This window comes from Anomalospiza imberbis, unplaced genomic scaffold (assembly GCF_031753505.1).
Source record: "Anomalospiza imberbis isolate Cuckoo-Finch-1a 21T00152 unplaced genomic scaffold, ASM3175350v1 scaffold_43, whole genome shotgun sequence".
Lineage (NCBI taxonomy): Eukaryota > Metazoa > Chordata > Aves > Passeriformes > Viduidae > Anomalospiza > Anomalospiza imberbis.
In genome coordinates, this window is record NW_027100039.1 from 870,474 (window position 1) to 896,849 (window position 26,376).

At 62.5% G+C, this 26,376-nt stretch overlaps 1 protein-coding gene across 1 annotated transcript in view; it reads right to left on the reverse strand.

Moving 5' to 3' along the window:
- Window positions 1-4,095: 4,095 nt before the first annotated feature.
- The window catches only part of LOC137466729 (valine--tRNA ligase-like), a 28,187-nt gene continuing 5,906 nt past the window's right edge, over window positions 4,096-26,376 (reverse strand). The window contains exons 4-20 of the mRNA XM_068178410.1: window positions 25,521-25,685; window positions 22,983-23,064; window positions 22,780-22,899; window positions 21,840-21,948; window positions 20,716-20,816; window positions 19,621-19,711; window positions 18,348-18,472; window positions 15,773-15,876; window positions 14,476-14,634; window positions 12,179-12,269; window positions 11,318-11,423; window positions 10,462-10,532; window positions 9,170-9,295; window positions 7,276-7,380; window positions 7,119-7,187; window positions 5,861-5,939; window positions 4,096-4,253 (exon numbers count right to left, since the gene is read on the reverse strand). Of these exons, the coding sequence (XP_068034511.1) occupies window positions 4,096-4,253; window positions 5,861-5,939; window positions 7,119-7,187; window positions 7,276-7,380; window positions 9,170-9,295; window positions 10,462-10,532; window positions 11,318-11,423; window positions 12,179-12,269; window positions 14,476-14,634; window positions 15,773-15,876; window positions 18,348-18,472; window positions 19,621-19,711; window positions 20,716-20,816; window positions 21,840-21,948; window positions 22,780-22,899; window positions 22,983-23,064; window positions 25,521-25,685 (1,861 nt within the window). The remainder of the gene's footprint in view (window positions 4,254-5,860; window positions 5,940-7,118; window positions 7,188-7,275; window positions 7,381-9,169; window positions 9,296-10,461; window positions 10,533-11,317; window positions 11,424-12,178; window positions 12,270-14,475; window positions 14,635-15,772; window positions 15,877-18,347; window positions 18,473-19,620; window positions 19,712-20,715; window positions 20,817-21,839; window positions 21,949-22,779; window positions 22,900-22,982; window positions 23,065-25,520; window positions 25,686-26,376) is intronic.

Here is a 26,376-nt window from a genome sequence, read left to right on the forward strand (position 1 = left end):
GGGACCCCCAAAAAACACCCGGGGATCCCCTAAAACGCCGAGGGATCCCAAAAAAACAGCCAGGGATCCCAAAAAACACCCAGGGATCCCAAAAAAACAGCCAGGGATCCCAAAAAAACACCCAGGGATCCCAAAAAAACACCCAGGGATCCCAAAAAACACCCGGGGATCTCCAAAAAACACCCGGGGATCTCCAAAAAACACCCGGGGATCCCAAAAAAACAGCCAGGGATCCCAAAAAACACCAAGGGATCCCAAAAAACCAGCCAGGGATCCCAAAAAAACACCGAGGGATCCCAAAAAAACAGCCAGGGATCCCAAAAAAACACCTGGGGATCCCCAAAAAAACACCAAGGGATCCCCAAAAACACCAGGGGATCCCAAAAAACACCCGGGGATCTCCAAAAAACACCCGGGGATCCCCAAAAACACCCGGGGATCCCAAAAAACACCCAGGGATCCCAAAAAAACAGCCAGGGATCCCAAAAAAACACCCAGGGATCCCAAAAAAACACCCAGGGATCCCAAAAAACACCCGGGGATCTCCAAAAAACACCCGGGGATCTCCAAAAAACACCCGGGGATCCCAAAAAAACAGCCAGGGATCCCAAAAAACACCAAGGGATCCCAAAAAACCAGCCAGGGATCCCAAAAAAACACCGAGGGATCCCAAAAAAACAGCCAGGGATCCCAAAAAAACACCTGGGGATCCCCAAAAAAACACCAAGGGATCCCCAAAAACACCAGGGGATCCCAAAAAACACCCGGGGATCTCCAAAAAACACCCGGGGATCCCCAAAAACACCCGGGGATCCCAAAAAAACACCCGGGGATCCCAAAAAACCAGCCAGGGATCCCCAAAAAACACCTGGGGATCCCCAAAAAACACCAAGGGATCCCAAAAAACACCAGGGGATCCCAAAAAACACCCGGGGATCTCCAAAAAACACCAAGGGATCCCCAAAAACACTCAGGGATCCCAAATAACACCCAGGGATCCCCAAAAAAAACCAAGGGATCCCAAAAAACACCAGGGGATCCCAAAAAACACCCGGGGATCTCCAAAAACACCCGGGGATCCCCAAAAACACCCGGGGATCCCAAAAAAACACCCGGGGATCTCCAAAAAACACCCGGGGATCTCCAAAAAACACCCGGGGATCCCCAAAAACACCCGGGGATCCCAAAAAACACTCAGGGACCCCAAAAAACACTCAGGGACCCCAAAAAAACACCGAGGGATCCCAAAAAAACATCCGGGGATCCCCAGAGACCCCAAATACCCCCCAGGGACCCCCAAAAACGCCCAGGGACCCCAAATAAACCCAGGAGCCGCGCATGGCTGTGGTGGCCCCATACCCCCCCAATAGCCCAGTGTCCCCAACGTCCCCGATGTCCCCGATGTCCCCAATGTCACCCCAATGTCCCTGTGTCCCCCCAGTGTCCCCAATGTCCCCCCCCAATGTCCTCATGTCCCCCACAATGTCCCCAATATCCCCAGTGTCCTCAACGTCCCCAATGTCCCCAATGTCCCCGATGTCCCCAATGTCCCCAATGTCGCCCCAATGTCCCCGTCTCCCCGCAGTGTCCCCAATGTCCCCCCCTCAATGTCCCAAATATCCCCAATGTCCCCAGTGTCCCTGATGTCCCCGATGTCCCCAATGTCCCTGATGTCCCCAATGTCTCCCCCAATGTCCCCATGTCCCCCACAATGTCCCCAATATCCCCAGTGTCCTCAACGTCCCCAATGTCCCCGATGTCCCCAACGTTCCCCATGTCCCCAATGTCTCCCCAATGTCCCCAGTGTCCCCAATGTCCCCCCATGTCCCCCACAATATCCCCACGTCCCCAGTGTCCCCAACATCCCCAATGTCCTCAGTGTCCCCAATGTCCCCCAATGTCCCCTACAATGTCCCCAATAGCCCCATGTCCTCAGTGTCCCCAACGTCCCCGATGTCCCCAGTGTCCCCAGTGTCCCCAAATGTCCCCCATGTTCCCTGTGTCCCCGTACCAGGTAGACGTCGCAGAACTCGTACACCCAGAAGCCGTGCACGGCCGTGGTGACCCCACAACCCCCTGTACCCCCATAACCCCCATAACCCCCCAGACCCCACAAACACCCCGATGTCCCCGCTGTCCCCAGTGTCCCCAAATGTCCCCGATGTCCCCCGTGTCCCCATACCAGGTAGACGTCGCAGAACTCGTACACCCAGAAGCTGTGCACGGCCGTGGTGACCCCACAACCCCCTGTACCCCCATAACCCCCCAGACCCCACAAACACCCCGATGTCCCCCGTGTACCCGATGTCCCCAATGTCCCCGATGTCCCCCGTGTCCCCGGTGACCCCACAACCCCCTGTACCCCCATAACCCCCATAACCCCCCAGACCCCACAAACACCCCGATGTCCCCAGTGTCCCCGATGTCCCCAGTGTCCCCAGTGTCCCCCGTGTCCCCGATGTCCCCCGTGTCCCCGTACCAGGCAGACGTCGCAGAGCTCGTACACCCAGAAGCCGTGCACGGCCGTGGTGACCCCACAACCCCCTGTACCCCCATAACCCCCCATAACCCCCCAGACCCCACAAACACCCCAATGTCCCCCGTGTCCCCGATGTCCCCTGTGTCCCCCGTGTCCCCCGTGTCCCCGATGTCCCCCGTGTCCCCGTACCAGGTAGACGTCGCAGAACTCGTACACCCAGAAGCTGTGCACGGCCGTGGTGGCCCCCGGGAAGTCGAAGCTCCCCAGGGCGGCCCCCGCAGCCCCGCACGGCGCGGCTGAGGCGGCTCCGCACCCAGCGCTCGGCCAGGGACCCGCCCTGGGGACAGGGACAGCCGTCGGGGGACATGGGGACATGGGGACATTGGGACATGGGGACGGGGACAGCCGTCAGGGGACATGGGGACATTGGGGACATTGGGGACATGGGGACAGGGACAGACATCAGGGGGACATGGGGACATTGGGGACATGGGGACAGGGACAGACGTCGGAGGACATTGGGGACAGGGACAGACGTCGGGGGGACATGGGGACATGGGGACATGGGGACAGGGACAGCCGTCGGGGGGACATGGGGACATTGGGGACATGGGGACAGGGACAGCCGTCGGGGGGACATGGGGACATTGGGGACATGGGGACAGGGACAGACGTCGGGGGGACATGGGGACATTGGGGACATTGGGGACATTGGGGACATGGGGACAGGGACAGCCGTCAGGGACATGGGGACATGGGGACATGGGGACAGACATCAGTGGGACATTGGGGACATGGGGACATGGGGACAGGGACAGGGACAGCCGTCAGGGGGACACAGGGACATGGGGACAGGGACAGACGTCGGGGGACATTGGGGACATGGGGACATTTGGGACAGCAGGGGGGTTCAGGGGGGTCTCAGGGGGTTTTAGGGGGTTTTAGGGGGTTTTAGGGGGTCTCAGGGGGTTTTAGGGGGTCTTGGTGGGATTTAGGGGGTCTCAGGGGGTTTTAGGGGGTCTCGGGGGGGGTCTCAGGGGGTCTCGGGGGGGTCTCGGTGGGATTTAGGGGGTCTCAGGGGCGTCTCAGGGGGTTTTAGGGGGTCTCGGGGGGCTTTAGGGGGTCTCAGGAGGTCTCGGGGGGTCTCAGGGGTACCTGTGGCTCAGGGGGGGTCTCAGGGGGGTTCAGGGGGGTCTCAGGGGGTCTCAGGGCGTCTCGGGGGGTCTCGGGGGTACCTGTGGCTCGGGGGGGGGTCTCGGGGGGGTCTCAGGGGGTTTTAGGGGGTCTCGGGGGTCTCAGGGGGTTTTAGGGGGTCTCAGGGGGGTGTCGGGGGTACCTGTGGCTCAGGGGGGTCTCGGGGGGGTCTCAGGGAGTTTTAGGGGGTCTCAGGGAGTCTCGGGGGGGGGTCTCAGGAGGTCTCGGGGGTACCTGTGGCTCGGGGGGGTCTCAGGGTCTCGGTGGGATTTAGGGGGTCTCGGGGGGTCTCAGGGGGTTTTAGGGGGTCTCAGGGGGGTCTCGGGGGGCTTTAGGGGGTCTCAGGGGGGTCTCAGGGGGATTTAGGGGGTCTCAGGGGGTCTCGGGGGGTTTTAGGGGGTCTCGGGGGGTTTTAAGGGGTCTCAGGGGGTCTCGGGGGGTCTCGGGGGTACCTGTGGCTCGGGGGGGGGCCGGTAGCCCTCGCCCAGCGCGCGCAGCACGAAGCGAGCCCCGTTCCAGACCTTGTTACAGAAGTGCCGGTACCCCAAAACCCGCCCCACGTCCAGGTTGATGTCCCGGCCTGGGGGCACACGGGGGGCTCAGGGGGGCGCGGGGGGCGCTTCTGGGTTTCTTGGGGTGTTCCGGGGAGGTTTTGGGGTGTTCTGGGGCAGTTTTGGGTTTCTTGGGGTGTTCCGGGGAGGTTTTTGGGGTGTTCTGGGGCCTTTTTGGGGTGTTCTGGGGTGTTGTGGGGTTGGTTTCGGGTGGGTTCTAGGGTGGTTTTGGGGCATTTGGGGTGTTCAGGGGTGGTTTTGGGGTGTTCCGGGGTGGTTTTGGGTTTCTTGGGGTGTTCTGGGGAGGTTTTGGGGTGTTCAGGGGTGGTTTTGGGGTGTTCTGGGGCGGGGTTTTGGGTTTCTTGGGGTGTTGCGAGCAGGTTTTGGGGTGGTTTTGGGGGGGTTCTAGGGCAGTTTTGGGGAATTTGGGGTGTTTTGGGGTGTTCCGGGGTGGTTTTGGGGTGGTTTTGGGGGGGGTTCTAGGGTAGTTTTGGGGCTTTTGGGGTGTTTTGGGGTGTTCAGGGGAGGTTTTGGGTGGTTTCAGGGGGTTCGGTGGGGCTTTTGGGGTGTTTTGGGGTGTTCAGGGGTGGTTTTGGGGTGTTCTGGTGCAGTTTTGGGTTTCTTGGGGTGTTCCAGGGAGGTTTTGGGGTGGTTTCGGGGGGGTTCTAGTGTGGTTTTGGGGCATTTGGGGTGTTTTGGGGTGTTCAGGGGAGGTTTTGGGATGTTCGGGGGCAGTTTTGGGTTTCTTGGGGTGTTCTGGTGCGGTTTTGGGGTGTTCAGGGGAGGTTTTGGGGTGTTCTGATGCAGTTTTGGATTTCTTGGGGTGTTCTGGGGAGGTTTTGGGGTGTTCTGGTGCAGTTTTGGGTTTCTTGGGGTGTTCCGGGCAGGTTTTGGGGTGGTTTTGGGGGGGTTCTAGGGTAGTTTTGGGGCTTTTGGGGTGTTTTGGGGTGGTTTTGGGGTGTTCTGGTGCAGATTTGGGTTTCTTGGGGTGTTCTGGTGCGGTTTTGGGGTGTTCAGGGGTGGTTTTGGGGTGTTCTGGTGCAGTTTTGGGTTTCTTGGGGTGTTCCAGGGAGGTTTTCGGGTGGTTTTGGGGGGTTGTAGGGTGGTTTTGGGGCTTTTGGGGTGTTTTGGGGTGTTCTGGGTTGGTTTTGGGGTGTTCTGGGGTGGTTTTGGGTTTCTTGGGGTGTTCTGGGTTGGTTTTGGGGTGTTCTGGTGCAGTTTTGGGTTTCTTGGGGTGTTCTGGGTTGGTTTTGGGGTGTTCTGGGGCGGTTTTGGGGTGTTCTGGGTTGGTTTTGGGGTGTTCTGGGGCGGTTTTGGGGTGTTCTGGGGTGTTGCAGAGTGGTTCTGGGGTAGTTTTAGGGTGGTTTTGGGGCGTTGAGGGGCGGTTTTGTGGTGCTCTGGGGCGGTTTTGGGTTTCTTGGGGTGTTCTGTGGTGGTTTTGGGGTGTTCTGGGGGCAGTTTTGGGGTGTTGTGGGGTGGTTTTGGGGCATTTGGGGTGGTTTTGGGGCGTTCAGGTGCGGTTTCGTGGTGCTCTGGGGCGGTTTTGGGGTGTTCTGTGGTGTTTTTGGTGCAGTTTTGGGGTGTTTTAGGGTGTTCTGGGTGCATTTTGGGGTGTCTTGGGGCCCTTTTGGGGTACCCTGGGCCGTGTAGGCGCAGAGGGCGAAGCGAAGCGCGTCCGTGCCGCATTCGGGGATCCCCTCGGGGAAGTCGCGTTTCTGGGGGGGCCGGGAGGGGATAAAGACCCCCCCAAAATACACCCAGACCCCCCCAGGCTCCCCCAAATCTCCCAGGATGCCCCCAAATCCCTCCAAACCCCCACCAAATCCCCCAAACCCACCCCAAATCTCCCAAATCCCCACAAAATCCCCCCAAATCCCCTCAAATCCCCCCCAAATCCCCTCAAATCCCCGCAAATCCACCCCAAATCCCCCCCAAATCCACCCCAAACCCCCCCAAATCCACCCCAATTTTCCCAAATCCCCCCCAAATCCCCCCAAATCAACCCCAAATTTCCCAAATTCCCCCAAACCCCCCCCAAATCCACCCCAAATCCCCCCAAATCCACCCCAATTTTCCCAAATCCACCCCAAATCCACCCCAAATTTCCCAAATCCCCCCAAATTCCCCCCCAAATCCACCCCAAATCAACCCCAAATCCCCCCCCAAATTTCCCAAATTCCCCCAAATCCACCCCAAATCCCCCCAAATCCACCCCAAATCCACCCCAGATCCCCCCCCAAATTTCCCAAATCCCCCCAAACCCCCCCCCCCCAAATCCCCCCCAAATCCACCCCAAATCCCCCCAAATCCACCCCAAATCCACCCAAATCCACCCGGAACCTTCCGAAATCCCCCCCAAATTCCCCCAAATCCCCCCCAATTTTCCCAAATCCCCCCCAAATCCCCCCAAATCCACCCCCAAATCCCCCCCAAATTTCCCAAATCCCCCCAAATCCACCCCAAATCCCCCCAAATCCACCCAAATCCCCCCAAATCCACCCCAAATTCCCCAAATCCACCCAAATCCCCCCCAAATCAACCCCAAATCCCCCCCCAAATTTCCCAAATCCCCCCAAATTCTCCCAAATCCCCCCCAAATTTCCCAAATTCCCCCAAATCCACCCCAAATCCCCCCAAATCCACCCCAAATCCACCCAAATCCACCCCCGAACCTTCCGAAATCCCCCCAAATTCCCCCAAATCCACCCCAAATCCCCCCAAATTTCCCAAATCCACTCCAAATCCCCCCAAATCCCCCCCAAATTCCCCCAAATCCACCCCAAATCCCCCCCAATTTTCCCAAATCCCCCCCAAATCCCCCCAAATCCACCCCAAATCCCCCCCAATTTTCCCAAATCCCCCCAAATCCCCCCCAAATTTCCCCCATCCCTCACCTGCCCCTCCCGGGCGCGCTCCAGCTCGGCCGGGTCCAGGTTGCTGCTCTCCAGCTGCAGGTGCAGCTCCTGGGGGGGCACGGGGGGGGGTCACCCGGGCTCACCTGGGCTCACCTGGGCTCACCTGGGGGGTCCCCGGGGGTTTGGGGGGTCCCACCTGCAGCGTCACCCCCGCGATGACGTCCAGGGGGTCGATGACGTTCCCCAGGGATTTGCTCATCTTGCGGCCGTGGGCGTCGCGGACGATGGCGTGGAGGTACACCTGGGGACAGGGGGGGACAGGTGACACACCTGGGGACACACCTGGGGACAGGGGACACACCTGGGGACAGGTGGGGACAGGTGACACACCTGGGGACGGGTGGGGACAGGTGACACACCTGGGGACACACCTGGGGACAGGGGGACACACCTGGGGACACACCTGGGGACACACCTGGGGACAGGGGACACACCTGGGGACACACCTGGGGACACACCTGGGGACAGGGGACACACCTGGGGACAGGTGGGGACAGGTGACACACCTGGGGACACCTGGGGACAGGGGGGGGACAGGTGGGACACCTGGGGACAGGTGGGGACACACCTGGGGACACACCTGGGGACAGGGGACACACCTGGGGACAGGTGGGGACAGGTGACACAGCTGGGGACAGGGGACACACCTGGGGACAGGGGACACACCTGGGGACAGGGGACACACCTGGGGACACACCTGGGGACAGGTGACACACCTGGGGACACCTGGGGACACACCTGGGGACAGGTGGGGACAGGTGACACACCTGGGGACAGGGGGGACAGGTGACACACCTGGGGACACCTGGGGACACACCTGGGGACAGGTGACACACCTGGGGACAGGGGACACACCTGGGGACAGGTGGGGACAGGTGACACAGCTGGGGACAGGGGACACACCTTGGGGGACAGGTGGGGACAGGTGACACACCTGGGGACAGGGGGGGACAGGTGGGGACAGGTGACACACCTGGGGACAGGGGACACACCTGGGGACAGGTGGGGACACACCTGGGGGACAGGTGACACAGCTGGGGACACACCTGGGGACAGGGGACACACCTGGGGACAGGTGACACACCTGGGGACAGGGGGGGACAGGTATGTTTGGGGTGCTTTGGGGTATTTTTGGGGGATTTGGGGTATTCATGCGGTGTTTTGGGGTGTTTTGGGATGTTTTAGGGGTGTTTTTTGGTGTGTTTTCTGGGGTGTTTTCGGGTTGTTTTGGGCTGTTTTTGGGGTATTTTCGGGTGTTTTGGGGGTATTTTGGGGTATTTTGGGTGGTTTTGGGGTGTTTTTGCTGTATTTTGGGTTGTTTTTTGCGGTATTTTGCGGTATTTTGGTGTGGTTTTGGGGTATTTTCAGGTATTTTGGGGAGTTTTCGGGTATTTTGGGGTATTTTGGGGTGGTTTTGGGTTGTTTTTGGGGTATTTTGGTTTGTATTGGGGGTATTTTGGGGTGGTTTTGGGGGTATTTTGGGGTATTTTGGGGTATTTTGGATTGTTTTTGGGGGATTTTGGGTTGTTTTGGGGTGTTTTGGGTTGTTTTGGGTTGTTTTTGGGGTATTTTGGTTTGTATTGGGGGTATTTTGGGGTGGTATTGGGGGTATTTTGGGGGATTTTGGGGGATTTTGGGTTGTTTTGGGGGTATTTTGGGTTGTTTTGGGGGTATTTTGGGGTGGTTTTGGGGGTATTTTGGGGTATTTTGGGTGTTTTGGGACGTTTTGGGGTGTTTTGGGGTATTTTGAGGTAGTTTGGGTTGTTTTTGGGGTATTTTGGGTGGTTTTGGGGTATTTTGGGGTGTTTTTGGGGTATTTTGGGTTGTTTTGGGGTGTTTTTGGGGTGTTTTTGGGGTATTTTGAGGTATTTTGGATTGTTTTTGGGGTATTTTGGGGTGGTTTTGGGGTATTTTGGGGTGTTTTTGGGGTGTTTTGGGGTGTTTTTGGGGTATTTTGAGGTATTTTGGATTGTTTTTTTGGTATTTGGGGTTGTTTTTGGGGTGTTTTTGGGGTGTTTTTGGGGTCCCACCTGGCGGAAGGGCAGCCGCCCGGTCAGCGCCAGCCCCAGCATCACCATCCTGGCCACCCAGAAGAAGAGGATGTCGTGCCCGGTCTCCAGCAGCGAGCCCGGGTAGAAGCGCTCCAGGTCGGGGGTCTGGGGGCACGGCGGGACCCCGGCGTGAGACCCGCACCCCCGGAGCCCCCAGGGACCCCCCCGGAGCCCCAGAGACCCCCAGAGCCCCCCCGGAACCCTCCCAGAGCCCCCCTGACCCCCCCAGAGCCCCCCCATGACCCCCCCATGACCCCCCCAGAGCCCCTCAGGACCCCCCCAGAGCCCCCCAGATCCCCCCCAGAGTTCCCCCCAGTTCCCCTGAACCCCCCCAGAGCCCCCCAGAGCCCCTCAGGACCCCTCCAGAGCCCCCCAGAACTCCCCAGAGTTCCCCCAGTTCCCCTGGACCCCCCCAGAGCCCCCCCCAGAGACCCTCAGGACCCCCCCAGAGATCACCTGGACCCCTCCCCAGAGCCCCCCAGAACTCCCCAGAGACCCCCCAGAGCCCCCCCTGATCCCCACAGTTCCCCTGGACCCCCCCAGACCACCCCAGAACCCCCCCCAGAGCCCCCCTGGACCCCCCCAGAGCCCCTCAGGACCCCCCCCCAATGGCCCTTCCAGAGCCTCCAGAGACCCCCAGACCCCACCAGAGATCCCCTGGACCCCTCCCCAGAGCCCCCCAGAACTCCCTAGAGACCCCCCAGAGCCCCCCCCGATCCCCACAGTTCCCCTGGGCCCCCCCAGACCCCCCCCAGAACCCCCCCAGAGCCCCTCAGGACACCCCCAGAGCCCCCCAGATCCCCCCCAGAGTTCCCCCAGTTCCCCTGGACCCCCCGAGAGCCCCCCTGGACCCCCCAGGACCCCCCCCCCATGGCCCTTCCAGAGCCTCCAGAGCCCCCCGGACCCCCCCCAGAGATCCCCTGGACCCCCCCCCCAGAGCCCCCCAGAACTCCCCAGAGCCCCCAAGAGCCCCTCAGGACCCCCCCAGAGCCCCCCCAGTTCCCCTGGACCCCCCCACACCCCCCCCAGAGCCCCTCAGGACCCCCCCCCATGGCCCTTCCAGAGCCTCCAGAGCCCCCCGGACCCCCCCCAGAGATCCCCTGGACCCCTCCCCAGAGCCCCCCCAGAGCCCCCCAGAGCCCCCCCAGAGCCCCCCCAGAGCCCCCCCTGATCCCCCCAGTTCCCCTGGACCCCCCCCAGTTCTCCTGGACCCCCCCCAGAGCCCCCCTGGACCCCCCCAGAGCCCCCCAGTTCCCCCAGCCCCCGTTGACCTGCTGGGGCCAGCCGAAGATGGAGAAGGGGAAGAGACCGGAGGAGAACCAGGTGTCCAGGACGTCCTCGTCTGCGGGTGACCACCAGGGACCACCAAGGACCATGAGTGACCACCAGGAACCACCAGGGACCACCAGGGACCCCCAGTGACCACCAGGGACCACCAGGGACCACCAGGGACCATGAGTGACCACCAGGGACCACCAGGGACCATGAGTGACAGCAGGGACCACCAGGGACCACCAGGGACGACCAGGGACCATGAGTGACCATGAGTGACCACCAGGGACCACCAGGGACCACCAAGGACCACCAAGGACCATGAGTGACACCCAGGGACAGCAGGGACCACCAGGGACAACGAGGGACCACCAGGGACCACCAGGGACCACCAGGGACCATGAGTGACTACAAGTGACCACCAGGGACCATGAGTGACCACCAGGGACCACGAGTGACCACCAGGGATCACGAGTGATGCCCAAGGACAGCAGGGACCATGAGTGACCACAAGTGACCACCAAGGACCACGAGTGACCATGAGTGACCACCAGGGACCATGAGAGACCACGAGTGACCACGAGTGACCATGAGTGACCACAAGTGACCACGAGTGACCACCAGTGACCATGAGTGACCACAAGTGACCACGAGTGACCACCAGGGACCATGAGTGACCACGAGTGACCACAAGTGACCACCAGGGACCATGAGTGACCACGAGTGACCACGAGTGACCACAAGTGACCACCAGGGACCATGAGTGACCACAAGTGACCACGAGTGACCACGAGTGACCAGTCCCTCCCAGTCCCTCCCAGTCCCTCCCAGTGCTCCCAGTGCTCCCAGTCCCACCTTGCCTCAGGCTGACCGCTGCCGGGGGGACCCCGAAGGCCGCGGCCGCTTTGGCTCGAGCCTCGTCCGGGGAGCGGCCGCTGACCCAGAAGCGCTCGTCCTCGTCCTGGGAGCCCCAAAAACCCCAGAGGTGACCCCAAAACCCCAAAAGTGACCCCAAAAACCCCAAAAGTGACCCCAAAACCCCAGAGGTGACCCCAAATATCCCAAAAGTGACCCCAAACCCCCAGAGGTGACCCCAAAAACCCCAAAGTGACCCCAAAAACCCCAGAGGTGACCCCAAAAGTGACCCCAAAATCCCAAAAGTGACCCCAAAAACCCCAGTGACCCCAAAACCCCAAAAGTGACCCCAAAACCCCAGAGGTGACCCCAAAACCCCAGAGGTGACCCCAAAAACCCCAAAAGTGACCCCAAAACCCCAGAGGTGACCCCAAAATTGACCCCAAAAATCCCAGAGGTGACCCCAGAGACTCCAAAAATCCCCCCCGGCGTCCCCCCAGATCCCCCCAATCCCCCCCCAGTCCCCTCCAGGACCCCCCAGTTGCCCCCCAGTTGCCCCCCAGTGCCCCCCAGTTGCCCCCCGGTGCCCCCCAGTTGCCCCCCGGTGCCCCCCAGCCCCCCAGTTGCCCCCCAGTTGCCCCCCAGTGCCCCCCCAGTGCCCCCCAGTTGCCCCCCGGTGCCCCCCAGCCCCCCAGTTGCCCCCCAGTTGCCCCCCAGTGCCCCCCAGTGCCCCCCAGTTGCCCCCCGGTGCCCCCCAGCCCCCCAGTTGCCCCCCAGTTGCCCCCCAGTGCCCCCCAGTTGCCCCCCAGTTGCCCCCCAGTGCCCCCCAGTTGCCCCCCGGTGCCCCCCCAGGACCCGCACCTGGCCGGGGGGCACCCGGGGGTCGTCGATGGTGACGAAGTAGGCGGGGATGCGATGGCCCCACCAGAGCTGCCGGGAGATGCACCAGTCCCTGCGGGGCGTGGCAGGTCAGGGCGGGGCTATGGGGCGGGGCTATGGGGCAGGTCAGGGGCGGGGCTATGGGGCGGGGCTATGGGGCAGGTCAGGGGCGGGGCTATGGGGCAGGGCTATGGGGCAGGTCAGGGGCGGGGCTATGGGGCGGGGCTATGGGGCAGGTGAGGGGCGGGGCTATGGGGCGGGGCTATGGGGCAGGTCAGGGGCGGGGCTATGGGGCAGGGCTATGGGGCAGGTCAGGGGCGGGGCTATGGGGCGGGGCTATGGGGCAGGTCAGGGGCGGGGCTATGGGGCAGGGCTATGGGGCGGGGCTATGGGGCAGGTCAGGGGCGGGGCTATGGGGCAGGGCTATGGGGCAGGTCAGGGGCGGGGCTATGGGGCGGGGCTATGGGGCGGGGCTATGGGGCAGGTCAGGGGCGGGGCTATGGGGCAGGGCTATGGGGCAGGTCAGGGGCGGGGCTATGGGGCGGGGCTATGGGGCAGGTCAGGGGCGGGGCTATGGGGCAGGGCTATGGGGCAGGTCAGGGGCGGGGCTATGGGGCAGGTCAGGGGCAGGTGAGGGGCAGGGCTTCACCTGCGCCAGACAGGTGAGGGGCAGGGTTATGGGGCAGGGCTATGGGGCAGGGCTATGGGGCAGGGTTATGGGGCAGGGCTATGGGGCAGGTCAGGGGTGGGGCTTCACCTGAGCCAGCCAGGTGAGGGGCAGGGCTATGGGGCAGGGTTATGGGGCAGGTGTGGGGCGGGGGTTCTGGGGCAGGGTTATGGGGCAGGGCTATGGGGCAGGGTTATGGGGCAGGTGTGGGGCAGGGCTATGGGGCGGGGCTATGGGGCAGGGCTCTGGGGCAGGTGTGGGGCAGGGTCTCAGGGCAGGTGTGGGGCAGGGTTCTGGGGCAGGGCTCTGGGGCAGGGTTATGGGGCAGGTGTGGGGCAGGGTTCTGGGGCAGGGCTATGGGGCAGGGTTATGGGGCAGGGCTATGGACCAGGGTTATGGGCCAGGGTTATGGGGCAGGGCTATGGGGCAGGGTTATGGGCCAGGGTTATGGGGCAGGGCTATGGGGCAGGTGAGGGGCAGGGTTATGGGGCAGGGCTATGGGGCAGGTGAGGGGCAGGGCTATGGGGCAGGGCTATGGGGCAGGTGTGGGGCAGGGCTATGGGGCAGGGCTATGGGGCAGGTGTGGGGCAGGTGTGGGGCAGGGCTATGGGGCAGGGCTATGGGGCAGGGCTGTGGGGCAGGTGTGGGGCAGGGTCTCATGGCAGGTGTGGGGCAGGGCTCTGGGGCAGGTGTGGGGCAGGGTCTCAGGGCAGGTGTGGGGCAGGGCTCTGGGGCAGGTGTGGGGCAGGGCTATGGGGCAGGGCTCTGGGGCAGGTGTGGGGCAGGGCTATGGGGCAGGGCTATGGGGCAGGGTTATGGGGCAGGGCTATGGACCAGGGTTATGGGCCAGGGTTATGGGGCAGGGCTATGGGGCAGGGTTATGGGCCAGGGTTATGGGGCAGGGCTATGGGGCAGGTGAGGGGCAGGGTTATGGGGCAGGGCTATGGGGCAGGTGAGGGGCAGGGCTATGGGGCAGGGCTATGGGGCAGGTGTGGGGCAGGGCTATGGGGCAGGGCTATGGGGCAGGTGTGGGGCAGGTGTGGGGCAGGGCTATGGGGCAGGGCTATGGGGCAGGGCTGTGGGGCAGGTGTGGGGCAGGGTCTCATGGCAGGTGTGGGGCAGGGCTCCTGGGGCAGGTGTGGGGCAGGGTCTCAGGGCAGGTGTGGGGCAGGGCTCTGGGGCAGGTGTGGGGGCAGGGTCTCAGGGCAGGTGTGGGGCAGGGCTATGGGGCAGGGCTCTGGGGCAGGTGTGGGGCAGGGCTATGGGGCAGGGCTATGGGGCAGGGCTATGGGCCAGGGTTATGGGCCAGGGTTATGGGGCAGGGCTCTGGGGCAGGTGTGGGGCAGGGTCTCAGGGCAGGTGTGGGGCAGGTCTCTGGGGCAGGTGTGGGGCAGGGCTATGGGGCAGGGCTATGGGGCAGGGTCTCAGGGCAGGTGTGGGGCAGGGTTCTGGGGCAGGGCTCTGGGGCAGGTGTGGGGCAGGGCTATGGGGCAGGGCTATGGGGCAGGGTTATGGGGCGGGGCTATGGGGCAGGGTGTCAGGGCAGGTGTGGGGCAGGGCTATGGGGCAGGGCTCTGGGGCAGGGCTCTGGGGCGGGGGCGCCCGCTCTCACCTGATGTTGTCCATCCAGGTGAACCAGGTGCGGGCGTGGCCGGGCGGGTGCAGCCTCAGGTCCCCCCGGCGCACGGCGGCCGCCGCGGCCCCGGCCAGGCCCTGGCAGCGCACGAACCACTGAGGCACAGCGCGGGGCTCCAGCACGTCCTTGGAGCGGCTGGGACACGGGGACAGTGTCACCTGTGCCACCTGCGTCACCTGCGTCACCTGTGTGTCACCTGTCACCTGTGTCACCTGTGCCACCTGCGTCACCTGCGTGTCACCTGTCACCTGTGTCACTTCTGTGTCACCTGTGTCACCTGTGTGTCACCTGTCACCTGTGTCACCTGTGTCACCTGTGTGTCAACTGTGTCACTGTGTCACCTGTGTCACCTGTGCCACCTGCGTCACCTGCGTCACCTGTGTCACTTCTGTGTCACCTGTGTCACTTCTGTGTCACCTGTGTCACCTGTGTGTCACCTGTGTGTCACCTGTGTGTCAACTGTGTCACTGTGTCACCTGTGTCACCTGAGTGTCACCTGTATCACCTGTGTGTCACCTGTGTGTCACCTGTGTCCGTCACCTGTGTCACCTCTGTCACCTGTGTCCCTGTCACCTGTCACCTGTGTCACCTGTGTCACCTGTGTGTCACCTCTGTCACCTGTGCCACCTGTGTGTCACCTGTGTCCCTGTCACCTGTGTCACCTGTGTCACCTGTGTCACCTGTGTGTTACCTGTCACCTGTGTCACCTGCGTCACTTCTATGTCACCTGTGTCACCCCTGTGTCACCTGTCACCTGTGTCACCTGTGTCACCTGTGTCACTGTGTCACCTGTGTCACCTGTGTGTCACCTGTGTCACTTCTGTGTCACCTGTGTGTCACCTGAGTGTCACCTGTGTCACCTGAGTGTCACCTGAGTGTCACCTGAGTGTCACCTGTATCACCTGAGTGTCACCTGTGTCACCTGAGTGTCACCTGAGTGTCACCTGAGTGTCACCTGAGTGTCACCTGTGTCACCTGAGTGTCACCTGTGTGTCACCTGTGTGTCACCTGTGTCACCTGAGTGTCACCTGTGTGTCACCTGTGTGTCACCTGTGTCACCTGAGTGTCACCTGAGTGTCACCTGAGTGTCACCTGTCACTTGTATCACCTGTGTCACCTGAGTGTCACCTGAGTGTCACCTGAGTGTCACCTGTCACCTGTCACCTGTGTCACCTGTGTCACCTGAGTGTCACCTGAGTGTCACCTGTCACCTGAGTGTCACCTGTCACTTGTATCACCTGTGTCACCTGAGTGTCACCTGAGTGTCACCCACCTGCAGATGGGCACCACCATGGGGTTCTCGGTGACGCCCCGGAAGAGCCCCCGCGCCTGCAGCGCCTCCAGCAGCGCCGAGCGGGCCCGGAACCGCGGCATGCCCTGCGGGGGACGCGGCCCCGGTGACCACCGGGGACCACCACAGTGACCACCAGAGTGACCACCAGTGACCACCACTGACCACCAGTGACCACCACAGTGACCACCAGAGTGACCACCAGAGTGACCACCAGAGACCACCACAGTGACCACCAGAGTGACCACCACAGTGACCACCACTGACCACCACAGTGACCACCAGAGACCACCAGTGACCACCTGAGTGACTACCGGTGACCACCGGTGACCACCACTGACCACCACAGTGACCACCCGAGTGACCACCAGTGACCACCCGAGTGACCACCACAGTGACCACTGGTGACCACCACAGTGACCACCACAGTGACCACCACTGACCACCACAGTGACCACCCCGAGTGACCACCCGAGTGACCACCACAGTGACCACCACAGTGACCACCACTGACCACCCACAGTGACCACCACAGTGACCACCACTGACCACCACAGTGACCACCCGAGTGACCACCAGTGACCACCAGAGACCACCAGAGACCACCACAGTTACCACCACAGTGACCACCCAAGTGACCACCGGTGACCACCACAGTGACCACCACAGTGACCACCACAGTGACCACCACAGTGACCACCACTGACCACCACAGTGACCACCACAATGACCACCAGTGACCACCACAGTGACCACCACAGTGACCACCACAGTGACCACCCGAGTGACCACCAGTGACCACCAGAGACCACCACAGTGACCACCACTGACCACCACAGTGACCACCACAGTGACCACCACTGACCACCGGTGACCACCAGTGACCACCCCAGTGACCACCGGTGACCACCAGTGACCACCAGAGACCACCCCAGTGACCACCACAGTGACCACCACAGTGACCACCAGAGACCACCACAGTGACCACCACAGTGACCACCACAGTGACCACCACAGTGACCACCGCTGACCACCGGTGACCACCACAGTGACCACCACAGTGACCACCACAGTGACCACCACAGTGACCACCGGTGACCACCGGTGACCACCACAGTGACCACCACAGTGACCACCACAGTGACCACCGCTGACCACCAGTGACCACCACAGTGACCACCCGAGTGACCACCGGTGATGACCACAGTGACCACCCGAGTGACCACCACTGACCACCACAGCACCTGAGTGACCACCATGGCCCAAGTGACCACCACGGCCCGAGTGACCACCAGAGTGGCCACCACAGCCCCTGAGTGACCACCACAGTGCCTGAGTGACCACCATGGCCCAAGTGACCACCACGGCCCTGGTGACCACCAGAGTGACCACCACAGTGACCACCAGAGTGGCCACCACAGCCCCCGAGTAACCACCACAGCCCCACAACCCAAAACAAACCAAAACAACCCAAAGCTCACCCAAAATCACCCGACCCAACCCAAAACAACCCAAAACACCCCGACACAACCCAAACCTCACCAAAAACCGCCCAAAACAAGCTGAAACACCCCGAAACAACCAAAAACACCCCAAAACTGCCCAAAACAACCCAAAACAGCTCAGACTAACCGAAAACACCCCAAAACACCCAAAACAGCCCAAAACAACCCAAAACAACTCAGACTAACCCAAAACACCCAAAAACACCCCAAAACAGCCCAAAACACACCAAAACAACCCAAAACACCCCAAAACAACCGAAACGTCACCCAAAACAACCCAAAACAACCGAAATGTCACCCAAAACACCCCAAACCAACCCTAAACAACTGAAACGTCACCCAAACCTCACCCAAAACACCCCAAAACAACCGAAACGTCACCCAAAACGGCCCAAAACGCCCCAAAACAACCCAAAACACCCCAAAACGCCCCAAACCAACCCAAAACACCCCAAATCAACCCAAAACAACCGAAACGTCACCCAAAACACCCCAACATACCCCAAACCAACACAAAACACCCCAAAACACCCTAAAACAACCGAAACGTCACCCAAAACGGCCCAAAACGCCCCAAAACAACCAAAACACCCCAAATCAACCCAAAACAACCCAAAACACCCCAAAACAACCGAAACGTCACCTAAAACACCCCAAAACACCCCAAAACAACCCAAATCTCCCCAAAACAACCGAAACGTCACCCAAAACAACCCAAAACACCCCAAATCAGCCAAAACACCCCAAAACAGCCCAAACCAACCCAAAACACCCCAAACCAACCCAAAACACCCCAAATCAACCCAAAACACCCCAAAACACCCCAAAACAACCCAAAACACCCCAAACTAACCCAAAACACCCCAAATCAGCCAAAACACCCCAAAACACCCCAAAACAACCAAAACCAACCCAAAACACCCCAAAACAACCCAAAACGCCCCAAAACACCCAAAACAACCGAAACGTCACCCAAAACGGCCCAAAACGCCCCAAAACAGCCCAAAACACCCCAAAACCACCCAAATCTCCCCAAAGCAGCCCGGCCTCACCTGGAAGGGGGCGGGCACGTTGACCATGGCGCCGTCCTCGCCGATGACCACGGCCATGCCCAGCCCGTGGCGCTGCCCCACCTCGAAGTCGGTGGCGTCGTGGGCGGGGGTGATTTTAACGGCACCTGGGGGCGGGGCCACGCGGTTCGGACACGCCCACAAAGGGCCACGCCCGCCCTTGCCACGCCCAGGCCCGGCCCCACCTGGGCTGACCACGCCCGTGGGCACACAAAGCCTCTAAGACACACCCAATCAGGCCACACCCCTCCAGACCACACCCAGAGAAGCCACACCCCAAAAGAGCCACACCCAAAGAGACACACCCCTAAATCACCGGACTCAAATGGCCACACCCCTAAGGAACCACACCCAATCAGGCCACACCCCTAAGGAACCACACCCAAACAGCCACACCCAGTCAGGCCACACCCCTAAGGAACCACACCCTGTCAGGCCACACCCCTAAGGAACCACAGCCAATCAGGCCACACCCCTAAGGAACCACACCCTGTCAGGCCACACCCCTAAGGAACCACACCCAGTCAGGCCACACCCCTAAGGGACCACACCCAAACAGCCACACCCCATCAGGCCACACCCCTAAGGAACCACACCCAAGCAGCCACACCCAGTCAGGCCACACCCCTAAGGAACCACACCCAAACAGCCACACCCTGTCAGGCCACACCCCTAAGGAACCACACCCAGTCAGGCCACACCCCTAAGGAGCCACACCCAATCAGGCCACACCCCTAAGGAACCACACCCAAACAGCCACACCCAATCAGGCCACACCCCTAAGGAACCACACCAGTCAGGCCACTCCCCTAAGGAACCACACCCAGTCAGGCCACACCAAATCAGGCCACACCCCTAAGGAACCACACCCAAACAGCCACACCCTATCAGGCCACACCCCTAAGGAACCACACCCAGTCAGGCCACACCCCTAAGGAACCACACCCAGTCAGGCCACACCCCTAAGGAACCACACCCAAACAGCCACACCCTATCAGGCCACACCCCTAAGGAACCACACCCAGTCAGGCCACACCCCTAAGGAACCACACCCAAACAGGCCACACCCCTAAGGAACCACACCCAATCAGGCCACACCCCTAAGGAACCACACCCAGTCAGGCCACACCCAGTCAGGCCACACCCCTAAGGAACCACAGCCAAATGGCCACACCTCTCCCAGCCACACCCCAAAACCAGCCACACCTGAAGAGCCCCACCCCTCCAAGCCCCGCCCCCAGGCCCCGCCCCTCACCGGTGCCGAACTGGGGGTCCACGAAGGAGTCGTGCAGCACGGGCAGGCGCCGCCCCGTGAACGGGTGCAGGACGTGGCGACCCCGCAGGTGCTGCAGGGAGGGAGGGCGGGGCCGTCAGGGACACGCCCAGGCCTGGCCACGCCCCCCTGGGACACCTGCCCAAGCCACGCCTACCTTGGGGCACACCCACACGTGGGCAGGTCCCACCCCTCACCAAGTACTGGGGGTCTCAGGTGTGCCCGGCCCCGCCCATCAGGTGTGTCTGGCCCCGCCCTCAGCTGGTACTGGGGGTCTCAGGTGTGCCTGGCCCCGCCCTCACCTGGTACCGGGGGTCTCAGGTGTGCCCGGCCCCGCCCCCAGGTGTGCCTGGCCCCGCCCTCACCTGGTACCAGGGGTCTCAGGTGTGCCTGGCCCCGCCCCCAGGTGTGTATGGCCCCGCCCTCACCTGGTACCAGGGGTCTCAGGTGTGCCTGGCCCCGCCCATCAGGTGTGCCTGGCCCCGCCCTCACCTGGTACCAGGGGTCTCAGGTGTGCTTGGTCCCGCCCTCAGGTGTGCCTGGCCCCGCCCTCACCTGGTACCGGGGGTCTCAGGTGTGCCTGGCCCCGCCCCCAGGTGTGTCTGGCCCCGCCCTCACCTGGTACCAGGGGTCTCAGGTGTGTCTGGCCCCGCCCTCACCTGGTACTGGGGGTCTCAGGTGTGCCTGGCCCCGCCCCCAGGTGTGTCTGGCCCCGCCCTCACCTGGTACCGGGGGTCTCAGGTGTGCCTGGCCCCGCCCATCAGTTGTGCCTGGCCCCGCCCTCACCTGGTACCAGGGGTCTCAGGTGCGCCTGGCCCCGCCCATCAGGTGTGCCTGGCCCCGCCCTCACCTGGTACCAGGGGTCTCAGGTGTGCCTGGCCCCGCCCTCACCTGGTACCGGGGGTCTCAGGTGTGCCTGGCCCCGCCCTCACCTGGTACCAGGGGTCTCAGGTGTGCCTGGCCCCGCCCTCACCTGGTACCGGGGGTCTCAGGTGTGCCTGGCCCCGCCCCCAGGTGTGCCTGGCCCCGCCCTCACCTGGTACCGGGGGTCTCAGGTGTGCCTGGCCCCGCCCTCACCTGGTAGCGGGGGTCCTCGGGGTGCACGGCCACGGCCTCGTCCCCCAGCATCGTCTCCAGGCGCGTCGTGGCCACCACGAGCTCGGCGTCCTCGCCCGGCCCTGGGGCCACAGCGGGGACGGGGTCACCCCGGGACCCCCGGGAGCCCCCAGACCCCAGAGAGACCCCAGAGACCCCACAGGGACCCCAGGGACCCCCCAGACCCACAGAGACCCCCCCACAGGGACCCCCCAAACCCCCAGAGAGACCCCAGAGGGACCCCAGAGACCACACAGGGACCCCCCCCAAACCCCCAAAGACCCCAGAGGGACCCCAGAGACCCCACAGGGACCCCACAGACCCACAGGGACCCCCAAACCCCCAGAGAGACCCCAGAGGGACCCCAGAGACCCCACAGGGACCCCCCCCAAACCCCCAAAGACCCCAGAGGGACCCCAGAGACCCCACAGGGACCCCCCCCAAACCCCCCAAGACCCCAGAGAGACTCCAGAGGGGACACCTCAAACCCCCAGAGAGACCCCAGAGACCCCACAGGGACCCCAGGGACCCCCCAGACCCCACAGGGACCCCCCAAACCCCCAGAGACCCCAGAGGGACCCCAGAGGGACCCCAGTGGGACCCCAAAGAGACCTCAGAGACCCACAGGGACCCCCCCCCAAACCCCCCAAGACCCCAGAGAGACCCCAGAGACCCCACAGGGAACCCTCAAACCCCCAGAGACCCCAGGGAGACCCCACAGGGACCCCAGAGGGACCCCAGGGACCCCACAAGGACCCCCCCAAACCCCCAGAGACCCACAGGGACCCCAGAGAGACCCCACAGACCCACAGGGATCCCCCAAACCCCCCGAGACCCCACAGACCCACAGGGATCCCCCAAACCCCCCGAGACCCCACAGACCCACAGGGACCCCCCAAACCCCCACAGAGACCCGAGAGGGACCCCAGAGACCCCACAGGGACCCCAGAGAGACCCCAGAGACCCACAGGGATCCCCCAAACCCCCCGAGACCCCACAGACCCACAGGGACCCCCCAAACCCCACAGAGACCCCAGAGGGACACCCCAAACCCCAGAGAGGACCCCATGAAGACCCCCCAAGCCCCCCCAGGCCCCCCCATTTACCGGCCCCCTCCAGGGGGTACGCGAAGGCCACCAGCACCCCGAACTCCACGGGCTCCTCGTAGCCCGGCACGCGCAGGAGGGTGCGGCCCCCCAACTCCCGCTTCTCCACCTGGGGGGCAGAGGGACCCCGCTGAGAGCCCGAGACCCCCCCAGACCCCGGTGTGACCCCAAAACCCCACAAAAACCTCCACAGACCCCGGTGGGACCCCAAAACCCCCCAAAAAACTCCACAGACCCCGGTGGGACCCCAAAACCCCCCAAAAAACTCCACAGACCCCGGTGGGACCCCAAAACCACCCACAGACCCCGGTGGGACCCCAAAACCCCCCAAAAAACCTCCACAGACCCCGGTGTGACCCCAAAACCCCCCAAAAAACCTCCACAGACCCCTGTGGGACCCCAAAATCCCCCAAAAACCCCCACAGACCCCGGTGTGACCCCAAAAACCTCTACAGACCCCGGTGTGACCCCAAAACCACCCAGACCCCTGTGACCACCAGGTGTGGGGTGTTTTTGGGGGATGTTTTGGAGGGTGTTTTTCGGGGTGATTTTGGGGGATGTTTTGGAGTGTTTTTGGGGGTCCCAGCACTGATTTTGGGATGATTTTTGGGTACCTCGATGTCAGAGATGGCCGAGCGCAGCGCGCAGCTCCAGTGCCTCGATCCCGGGGGTTTGGGGGATTTTTAGGGTGTTTTGGGGGGTTTTAGGGGCTGTTTTTGGGGGTGATTTTGGGGGATGTTTTTGGGGGTCCCAGCACTGATTTTGGGGTGATTTTTGGGTACCTCGATGTCAGAGATGGCCGAGCGCAGCGCGCAGCTCCACTGCCCCGATCCCGGGGGTTTGGGGGATTTTTGGGGTGTTTTAGGGGCTGGTTTTGGGGGTGATTTTGGGGGATGTTTTGGGGGGTCCCAGCACTGATTTTGGGGTGATTTTTGGGTACCTCGATGTCGGAGATGGCCGAGCGCAGCGCGCAGCTCCAGTGCACGATGCGCCGGCTCCGGTAGATCAGGCCCTGCTCGTGCAGCCTCACGAAGGCCTCAGTCACCGCCCGGCTCATTTTCTTGGGGGGGCAAGGCGGGGTTCAAGGGGGGGCTCAGGGACCCCTCCGGGACCCCCCCCCTATTCCCGCAGCCCCCCACTCACGGGGTCCATGGTGAAACAGGCGCGCTCCCAGTCCATGGAGGCTCCGAGGCGCCGCAGCTGCTGGTAAATGCGGTCGCCCTTCCTGGGGGGAGGGCGAGGTTGTGGGGCTGGGGAGGGGGGGACTCGGGATGGGGAGGGGGCTCGGGATGGGGAGGGGGCTCGGGAGGGGAGGAGGAGGGGGGTAGGGAAGGGCTGGGTCGCTTTGGGGCCGCTGCGGGGTCACTTTGGGGTGCCGTGGGTCACTCTGGGGTCTTTTAGGGGTGGCATGGGTGACTTTGGGGTCGCTTTGGGGTGGCATGGGTGACTTTGGGGTCCTTTTGGGGTCACTTTGGGGTGTCGTGGGTCACTCTGGGGTCTTTTAGGGGTGGCATGGGTGACTTTGGGGTCCTTTTGGGGTCACTTTGGGGTGCCGTGGGTCACTCTGGGGTCTTTTAGGGGTGGCATGGGTGACTTTGGGGTCGCTTTGGGGTGGCATGGGTGACTTTGGGGTCCTTTTGGGGTCATTTAGGGGGGCCATGGATCCCTCTGGGGTCACTTTGGGGTGCCTTGGGTCACTTTGGGGTCACTTTGGAGTGCCATGGGTCACTCTGGGGTCCCTTTGGGGTCACTTTGGGGTGCCATGGGTCACTCTGGGATCACTCTGGGGTCATTTAGGGGCGCCATGGATCCCTCTGGGGTCACTTTGGGGTGCCTTGGGTCGCTTTGGGGTCATTTAGGGGTGTCCTGGGTCACTGTGGGGTCCCTTTGGGGTCACTTTGGGGTGCCATGGGTCACTCTGGGGTCATTTAGGGGTGCCATGGGTCACTCTGGGGTCACTTTGGGGCCCTTTTGGGGTCATTTAGGGGTGTCCTGGGTCACTCTGGGGTCACTTTGGGGTCATTTAGGGGTGCTGTGGGTCACTTTGGGTCATTTAGGGGTGCCATGGGTCCCTTTGGGGTCATTTCGGGGTCATTCTGGGGTCACGCTGGGGTGCTGTGGATGACTCTGGAGTCACTCTGTGGTCACTCTGTGGTCACTCTGGGGTCACTCTGGGGTCACTCTGGGGTCACTCTGGTCACTCTGGGGTGCTGTGGATGACTCTGGAGTCACTCTGGGGTCACTCTGGGGTGCCGTGGATGACTCTGGGGTCACTCTGGGGTCACTGGGGTCACTCTGGGGTCACTCTGGTCACTCTGGGGTGCTGTGGATGACTCTGGAGTCACTCTGTGGTCACTGTGGTCACTCTGGGGTCACTCTGGGGTCACTCTGGGGTCACTCTGGGGTCACTCTGGTCACTCTGGGGTGCTGTGGATGACTCTGGGGTCACTCTGGGGTCACTCTGGGGGGCTGTGGATGACTCTGGGGTCACTCTGGGGTCACTCTGGGGTCACTCTGGTCACTCTGGGGTGCTGTGGATGACTCTGGAGTCACTCTGGGGTCACTCTGGGGTGCCGTGGATGACTCTGGGGTCACTCTGGGGTCACTGGGGTCACTCTGGGGTCACTCTGGTCACTCTGGGGTGCTGTGGATGACTCTGGAGTCACTCTGTGGTCACTGTGGTCACTCTGGGGTCACTCTGGGGTCACTCTGGGGTCACTCTGGGGTCACTCTGGTCACTCTGGGGTGCTGTGGATGACTCTGGGGTCACTCTGGGGTCACTCTGGGGGGCTGTGGATGACTCTGGGGTCACTCTGGGGTCACTCTGGGGTCACTCTGGTCACTCTGGGGTGCTGTGGATGACTCTGGAGTCACTCTGGGGTCACTCTGGGGTGCCGTGGATGACTCTGGGGTCACTCTGGGGTCACTGGGGTCACTCTGGGGTCACTCTGGTCACTCTGGGGTGCTGTGGATGACTCTGGAGTCACTCTGTGGTCACTGTGGTCACTCTGGGGTCACTCTGGGGTCACTCTGGGGTCACTCTGGGGTCACTCTGGTCACTCTGGGGTGCTGTGGATGACTCTGGGGTCACTCTGGGGTCACTCTGGGGGGCTGTGGATGACTCTGGGGTCACTCTGGGGTCACTCTGGGGTCACTCTGGTCACTCTGGGGTGCTGTGGATGACTCTGGAGTCACTCTGGGGTCACTCTGGGGTGCCGTGGATGACTCTGGGGTCACTCTGGGGTCACTGGGGTCACTCTGGGGTCACTCTGGTCACTCTGGGGTGCTGTGGATGACTCTGGAGTCACTCTGTGGTCACTGTGGTCACTCTGGGGTCACTCTGGGGTCACTCTGGGGTCACTCTGGTCACTCTGGGGTGCTGTGGATGACTCTGGGGTCACTCTGGGGTCACTCTGGGGGGCTGTGGATGACTCTGGGTCACTCTGGGGTCACTCTGGGGTCACTCTGGTCACTCTGGGGTGCTGTGGATGACTCTGGGGTCACTCTGGTCACTCTGGGGGGCTGTGGATGACTCTGGGGTCACTCTGGGGGGCTGTGGATGACTCTGGGGTCACTCTGGTCACTCTGGGGTGCCGTGGATGACTCTGGGGTCACTCTGGGGTCACTGGGGTCACTCTGGGGCACGGTCACGCCATCCCCCAGCGGTCAGTGGTCACTCACTCCTCCTTCCAGCGCCACACCTCCTCCAGGAAGGCGTCGCGGCCGAGCTGGTGCCGAGTGACCCCTCGGGAGCGCAGCAGGCGCCGCTCCACGACCACCTGGGTGGCGATGCCGGCGTGGTCACAGCCCGGGGCCCAGAGCGTGGTCAGCCCCCTCATCCTGTTCCTGTGGGGACATCGGGGACACTGGGGTCACTGGGGACATCGGGGTCACTGGGGACACTGGGATCACTGGGGTCACTGGGGTCATTGGGATCACTGGGGACAATGGGGACATTGGGGACACTGGGGTCATTGGGGACACTGGGGTCATTGGGGACATCGGGGACACTGGGGACATCGGGGTCACTGGGGTCATTGGGATCACTGGGGACAATGGGGACATCAGGGTCACTGGGGTCATTGGGGGCACTGGGGTCATTGGGGTCACTGGGGTCATTGGGGGCACTGGGGTCATTGGGGTCATTGGGGTCACTGGGGTCATTGGGGGCACTGGGGTCATTGGGGTCATTGGGACATCGGGGACATTGGGGTCACCGGGGTCACTGGGGTCATTGGGGACATCGGGGACATTGGGGGCACTGGGGTCACTGGGGTCATTGGGGACATCGGGGACACTGGGGTCACTGGGGACATCGGGGTCACTGGGGTCATTGGGGTCACTGGGGACATCGGGGACACTGGGGACACTGGGGACATTGGGGACACTGGGGTCACTGGGGACATCGGGGTCACTGGGGACACTGGGGTCACTGGGGACATCGGGGACACTGGGGACACTGGGGTCACTGGGGACATCGGGGACACTGGGGACATCGGGGACACTGGGGTCACTGGGGACATCGGGGACACTGGGG